The sequence below is a fragment of the Atta colombica genome, unplaced genomic scaffold (assembly GCF_001594045.1).
Source record: "Atta colombica isolate Treedump-2 unplaced genomic scaffold, Acol1.0 scaffold269, whole genome shotgun sequence".
Lineage (NCBI taxonomy): Eukaryota > Metazoa > Arthropoda > Insecta > Hymenoptera > Formicidae > Atta > Atta colombica.
The window spans coordinates 324543-332599 of record NW_017259369.1 but is presented as its reverse complement, the minus strand read 5'-3'; the positions used below and the strand labels follow the sequence as shown (position 1 = coordinate 332599).

General features: G+C 28.5%; 1 protein-coding gene across 4 annotated transcripts in view; it reads right to left on the bottom strand.

The window, feature by feature from the left end:
* Nucleotides 1-3334: 3334 nt before the first annotated feature.
* The window catches only part of LOC108689321, a 23436-nt gene continuing 18713 nt past the window's right edge, over nt 3335-8057 (bottom strand). For all 4 annotated transcript variants that reach the window (XM_018196050.1, XM_018196052.1, XM_018196054.1 and 1 more), the window contains 9 exons: nt 7438-7645; nt 7109-7292; nt 6827-7039; nt 6435-6560; nt 5918-6079; nt 5620-5769; nt 4184-4415; nt 3935-4114; nt 3335-3562 (listed from right to left, as the gene is read on the bottom strand). In XM_018196050.1, coding sequence (XP_018051539.1) covers nt 3426-3562; nt 3935-4114; nt 4184-4415; nt 5620-5769; nt 5918-6079; nt 6435-6560; nt 6827-7039; nt 7109-7292; nt 7438-7645 — 1592 coding nt within the window. In that variant the 3' untranslated portion in view covers nt 3335-3425. The remainder of the gene's footprint in view (nt 3563-3934; nt 4115-4183; nt 4416-5619; nt 5770-5917; nt 6080-6434; nt 6561-6826; nt 7040-7108; nt 7293-7437; nt 7646-8057) is intronic.

The window sequence follows — 8057 nt, the reverse complement described above, 5'->3', positions numbered from 1 at the left end:
CCCCCCCCCCTCTCTCTCTCTCTCTCTCTCTCTCTCTCTCTCTCAAGTAACGTATATTTTTATAAAAGTCACATTTTAATTGCATTTTTCTCTCGGCATATGAAGTAAAAAATAACAAGTAGATATGAAAAGCATTTTTATTAGTATGAAGTGTATAAACAGATCGCATAACAAAGAAAGTATTTATTGATTGAAACGACAAATTATTATGTGCGCTCTGCGCAAATCAGATTATCGTAAAGATACTCATCTCGATATATTATTAAGATATCATTCAGTCATGTCACGAATTATTTATGAAGTGTGATTATTCATTTTATCTATATAATTTCTCTAATTAATGTTTTTATTGTATATCTTTTATAGATATACATATATAATCATTATCAATACTTGACTTATTGAGTCATTTTTATTAGTGAAAGCCCTTGCCATACACGAACTTCAATGTACGTCTTTTATCAAGAAAGAAGTTTTTAAAATTTCCTATAAATAATGTATATTAATAATACAATAAAACATAATATATGTATAATAGATTTAGATAAAAAAGAAATACATGAGCATGCGCCGAAACTTGTTGTTATTAACAACATTTTTTTTAACATTTTTACAAATTTACAAGAGTGACCAATATAATCTGTCACTGTTTACTTGCCATTTTATAAATATTTTACTCTATTTCTTCGGCCAATATTATTCAATTATTAATAATTCATGAATTCTAACAAGATCTGATTGCACCGCAAGTTCGTGACACTTTTTTCGATAAATATAAAAACTCGACGATTACACACGTTATCATAAATCAATTATTAACGGTAAGATTATATATTATATCATCTTAAGCGGCATGCGTGTTACATTGTCAATATTTATAGTGTTATATCACGATCATCATTCGTCTTCTTAAATTCCTATCTCTTCTAATCTCTGTTAATATAAACATATTCGAAATCACTTCCGTTCATTTTTCATTCTTCAGATAACATTATGTTCTTGATGAATTTTCTATGATATTATTTTATACGATTTTTATAATAAATTCAACGCAATATGTTTACCAAATAAAAATTCGTTGTGAACATATGATACAACGATGCAAAGCTGTTTTATGTATGTATAATCGAGCAAAACATTTTTTGATTGTTACATACTATTTCGATCTCTTATAATATTTCATCACTATCTTTCTCTTCGAAGACACTGATGACATTCTGCAATTAACAGCACTGTATATAAAAAGATGATCATGATGTGTGTGTATATACAATTATACAACTATCTCTGTACTTAGACTTAAATTATAGACCGTAACCGAATTTAGGAAATTCAGCGCAGCGAAAACGGATTTCTTTCGCATCAGGATTTACGATTAATATCGATCATAATCGCGGATCGATCAATCCGAAATTGCCTAACGCCACTTAAAGCATACACGTACGTTCAATTTATTGGGAAACGACGATAACTTTTGCTTAATATCTAGTCATTAGATCGTTAGTTTGACCTGAATTTGTCATCATTAAAATAATGGACCAATATTTAACAATTTTTTTAATTAAAATTATTTATATTATTTATGAGAATTCTCTCTTGAGACTTCGAATTTCATCAGAATACACGTTATATGAATGCGCTATTAGTTTTTGCAGCTTTTTTCTATTGCATAATATTTTAAAGAAGCTATTATTAAATATCTCGGAAAATAAATTTTAACGTTTCATAATTTTATTATATATTTTGTATTTATTATGATATATTTTTTAGCGATACAGATTCGGGTCATTTTACGCCTAAATTAAGCATATTCAAGTTAGATTTAACATTAATTTTTTAATGCTAAGCGTGTGAATTTTTGATCAACATTCCCTTAAGTGATATAAGATCGTAATTGCACTATACAGGTAGGATATCTCTTTTACAGAATTCTGTGAGCAATTTACACTCCTTGTGTGTTATTTTATAGCAAATACAATTGATGTATGTAATATTTTCTAATTATTTTTTTTTTGCATACGTACTGAAAAACATCATGGCAAATTTCAAATGGTAAATCTTATGTATGAGATTGTCATTTAATATCTTATTTTTTTCTAAGAAAAACAATCATCTAGTATAATTTGTAAATTTCTTTTTATTCGGAAACATTTATAAACAAGACAAAATTGATATTATGTATGTTATGATGTAAACACACAAATGTTTACAAATGTGTAACATACGCTAAAATATAAAAATTGGATTCTTAGTTCTACAAAGATTGCACCGAAAATGATGATTATCGTTATTATAAATAACAATAGCAACGAGCATATAAACTGTTTAGTTTGAATTTTATTAACATTATCGTATTGAAGATGGATTTTAAAGCAAAAAGCTGAAACGAACTTTTACTATTCTAAAATATCTTTAACTATAGCTAGAATCTTGGCAAAATATATTGATCTAGAGATTTCACAAAGAAACTAAAGAAATATTCAATATATATCTAAAATTATTCAATGTATATCTTTCCTGCTTGTAATTCCTTAGATTTGCAAATCAGCAATCATCACTTTCGGTGCAATCTTCACGTTAAATATAACAATCTTTTCAAATTTTATATTAAATTGACATTTTGTTTTCTGATATCATATTTTATATAGTGATTATAATGTTCTCAGATTGTTCTTATGTTTATGTGCCTTTTTACAGAAAATGAATGCAAGAAGTATTTAAGCGAATAAGTTATTGTTTGATTAACTATTCTGATGATATCAATAACAACAATGTAATATTATTATATAGTTTACATTGAAATTACTATTTTTTTCATGATCATTTTCATTCAATGTGTATAAATGCCATTTGTTAAATTGTCATTTTGAATTGAATCGGATCAAGTATAATGAGACTATTGTGTGTACGCATGTGCGTGCGTGCGTGTGCGTGTGCGTGTGCGTGCGTGCGTGCGTGCGTGCGCGAGTGAGTGTGTATAAAATAGATTCAATTATATAAAAGCCACAGAAAATCAGCAATTACTGTAGAAATGAAGATGTCTTACAAAATAAACTGCAAATTAACAAAATTACTTTGACTGTTTTATTATTATTATTTCTGTATTTTATGACTGATATTTACGTTTTATTTTGCAAGTATATCAAAGTGCACATAAATACCACGATAAATTAACAAAAGAATGAAAAAAGCCATGTATCATAATATAACAAAATAAGTATCTTATTTACAGATAGACAATTACTTACAAATAGAGCATTATCATTTACAATTATTGTTAATATTAATATGATTCATTTACCAATTTAAAACTAATTTTGAAAAAATTGGCGTTTTGTAATATAATTAGCTTTTTGTAAAAGAAATAATAAGAGGCACAAAAATGTTTACGCGTATGTGATTGCAAATTTTATAATTTCGACATTTTATCTACCTACTAACGATTCCCTAATTTTTTTATCAATCCAGCGACGATAATATGCTACACGAACGTAAACTCCAGGTCTGTTTGCTTTGCCGCAATGCTGGCCCCAACTAGTTATCCCGTACAAATTGAAAGCTCCTATTATAAAAAAAGTATATGAATTTTATTATAATAATACTATTATTGCAAGTACTAATTGAACATAACAAAATACAATATTTTTTATTTTAGGATAGAATTCATAAACTTTAATTCTTGAATAAAAAATAATAAATAATTACTGTTTTTTGGATATAAAAAAAGTTTATATATTAATGTTTTCCGAACTTTATTCTATTACCTGCCCATCTTCTATATTACATAAATTTTCTTTTATAATTTTAATTGCATTTTTTATTATTTTAAAAAATGCTATTATGTGACCCGTTATTATACGATTCTTTTCCTAATTTCAGTCATTATAAATAATTAATAGATTAAATAATAATCTATTAATTATTTCAACATTACCATTGTGATAACATGCTAAAGGACCTCCGGAATCGCCATCGCATGTGTCGATACCTTCATCAAGATATCCAGCACACATCATTCCGTCACTTATTGCACCTTCACCATAAACATAACTGGCTCGGCAAATTGACTGATCCAATAAAGGCACCCAGCCATATCGTAAATCTTTCGATTGCGCTACAAAAGGATACTACATAATATTACAATATTCATTTAAAGTAATACTCTTCAGTATTTAACACCTACTCGTCTTGCCCGTTTCAATACTGCCGAATCCACTGATCGTGCAATTCAATCCAGGCGAATATTCGGCATTCTCAGCCGGCAAGCAAATTGGCATGATATCTTTGCCAAGCGGGATGCCGAGACCTTTAAGTAAAACTAAAGCGATATCATTGTTCATTCTGTGGCCTTTACGAAATTCCTCGTGTACGTAATAATCTTCGATGTTGGCTTCTATTTCCGTTCCTTCGTTTATCTAAAGATATCAAATATGATTTAAAGTGTAAAGTGTCACATATTTAACAAATGTATACAAAATGCCCAGTAAAAAATTTTTTATGCATAATTATATACAAACATACACAAATATTCATAACATGTTCATTCATATCCATAGAGAAAAGTCCTCCCTGTTATGAGATAGGCGCCTAATATGAGATAGGCGTTTCTGCTAGACTAATAGATGCTATTGGTTTTACCATGAATTTATTGCTCTTGGATTAAAAACTATTTAGTAGAAAATTCATTATTAGATCATGCCTCTAATCATTGTAAAAAAAGATTTTAGAATTTGGATGTCTTCAAGTTTCATTGAGATGAGGCTTTAAACATTGTTTATTATTTAATAAATAAATATTTGACAATAAATTCTTCATATATTGTAGTAAGGTCTACCAATAGAAAAATACGGGATATATTGAATTGCTTAATTACTAGAAGTTAGATTTGATGATCGTAAACCGTAAGATGTGGAAATTATAATACGAAATACTCAAGGTATTTCTAATAACTCATGAAATAACCCATGCTCCCATGTCATAATGAAAATCGTTGTTAAAGTATAAATGTAATTGTACAATAATAAAAAGGATTACCGAAATGAACATCGAGTGCCTATTTCTGCAATGCTTAATTTCAACTATCTGAAGACGAGTTCTAGGTATCGCATACTCATTTTTCGCGCATCTTGACTGTGTTTGTTTGTATTAATGTTTAAGAAACATTAAATAAAGTTTTTTAATTACAATATTGATATATTTTTGTTTTACTATTGATTTCTTGGGGCATCTCATATTAAGAGTGCATTTTTTCACTTTTGCGACTTTTTACTTTGCTCACTTTTTACATTTCTTTAATTTTCAAAAAAAAATGAAATTTGAATTAAATTTTAACATTATCTTAAAGCTTATTAAATTTCTTTCAAAATGACCTATTATTTTTTTAAATTCTACCCATAAACTTCTAGTATTTATCCAAAATGAACTCGGTATCTCATAATAGAGGCCTTTCCTTTATACATTCCTCTTTCTTTTGTAAAATTACTTTTTAGTGTAATAGAAATAATAATAGTTTATACATATTTGTACATATTCATGTATGAAAAATTTTTTACCGAGATGTAATAAATGTTCTTGGGGATTCGATGATAATTTCATTAGATAATAATTACGTTCACTTACATCCGTGTTATAATCACCAGCACGAACAAAATATGAGCCTTTGTTATAACCTTCTAGGCAATGTGCTGCTGTTAGCACGTGTAGAGGCGATATAATAACAGCACCGCACCAATGATTTGATCGACTGTGCCCTCGAACTCGAATACTAGCCTAAATATTATTTAACAATCTCTTATATCATCAATCTCGCTGTACATCTGATGCAATATTTATTTTAACATAATGCACATAAAATGATGATAATTCTTCATTAGTTACCGTAAAAAATCCAATAATATTTCTTCTAAAAGTAATTTACCTGCCAAGGATAAGTGCCTTTTGGTGCAATGGAGCCATGTACTACTTTCTGAAATATTAAATCTTCATCGCTATCGAAATCTTTGGCACGTTGGCCACAATTTGATGGAAGTAGTTCATTAATGTTTTGCTCTGAATGTTCTTGACTGTTTATCCAATATGACTGTTTAATAAAAGTAAAATTAAGAAAATAAATAGCAAATCATATTAAAGTTATGAAATTTTGTCTACTTTGAAATTGTTTTAATAAATGCAATCATTACAACTTATGTCAAATATTTATATACTGTGTACATATTTAATATATTGTTATGTTATTATTTTACTATATATTAAATAAATTCAAATATTAATTTAAATACTTAAGCAATTTACATATATTTCTCTGTACAAATATGTTAAATTTTAATATTATTGTCATTATTATTCAATGCGTAACCTAACAGATAAAATAACTTTCAATCTAAAAAAAATATAATAAAATAAATTAAGATATAATAATTATTTGTTTTATTTACTTCGGCATCGTTAACATCTCCAGGTGAACAAATTACACCTGCGTCTTCATTATGATCGCAATTATGTTGACCCCAGTGATTATGCTCACATCGATATAATTGCGATTCGTTTCCATGACAGAAAACCTTTTTTGTATAAATTAAGAATATTGTCTTAAAATATTAATCAAACAAGGCATAGTAGGTAATACTATATATTTTATATTATTATTTATATCAATCATTATCTTCTTCATTAAATTAATTATCATGATATGCTTAAAATATATTGAAAATATGTTAAATATGTATATTTAAGAAAATATAAAATAAAGTAAGATAAACAAAAATTTAAAAATCAATAAATTTCTTTTTGCAAGAAATCAAAATATTTTATGCCACAAATGTAATACCTCATCGAGCCATATTGGTCCTTGGCCAGACCCAAAGAAACCGTTTTTCTTAGCTATAGCGATACCACCGTATCCTAAAGATCTACAAATGACTACTGCCGTAGCATTTGTAAAGTCATCATCGCATACGGTACCCCATACGCCGTGATGACGCACTTCTACTCTTCCTTGCAGAAAATTGCTACCATTCGCCAAGCGCAACTCAAATGGTGCCTAAAAAAGATAATAAAAGATAATAAAAGATATGCAAATCCATTTCTACTTTTCTTCTAACTTTCTTACATCGCAATATTCTGAACTTTCATCGGAGTGATCTGGACAATCGACCACCTCGTCACAAATGAAAGGAGTCGGTATGCAAGTTGGACTATTATCACATTTCCAATAACCTTCCTGACAAGTATTGACTGCGGTCTTACATACGATCCCAACAGCCTCTTCCGGTTGACAATTATGAACTCCCCATCTAGAAACAAAAATATATGTATAAATAATTCAGTTGTATAAATAATTCGTGCCAATTTTAGTTGAATTATTATAATGTACATCCGACGCGACGTAACGATCAATTGTCAATATTACAATAAGTAAAACATAACGTCAATTTTTACCCGTTAAAATCGCATTCACGTAATGTAGTTTCGTTTCCACGACATTTCAATTGATCTACCATAAATTTCGTAGGTGGATCGAGATTTCCGTAAAATCCACCCGGTCTAACTTCCAAAGCTCCAAGATCGAAACCAAGCTCTTTGCAAATAACATCAGCATTGATCATACCAAAGCCGTCATCACATACCTGGCCCCAATGTCCTAGAACTAATCCAACAGTAAAATTATAAAATAAAAGAAAAGAATGTAAGAGAGAGAGAGAGAGAGAGAGAGAGAGAGAGACCACTTTGCTTTTAAAATACTTAGTAAATTTTCGGCCCGAAATAGAAGAAACTTTAGAAGAAAAAAAACAGTGATTATTGTTTTTCAATATCATCTCTCTTAAGTTTAATATACTTGGTATATCTCCATGTTTAAAAAAAAAACTGTTATCCTTAGTCTCAAAATGTCTCGACGCTATTTAAAGTTCTTCATCGGTGTGAAATCTCCTCCCTCGTAAGTCTGACTTCAATTTAGTGAGCAAATATAGTAATCGCTCGAACTATAGATCTTACAATCCAGATTTGGCTCCGAGTCGGAATAAATTTTTTATATATAAATATAAATAGTTGTATAATTA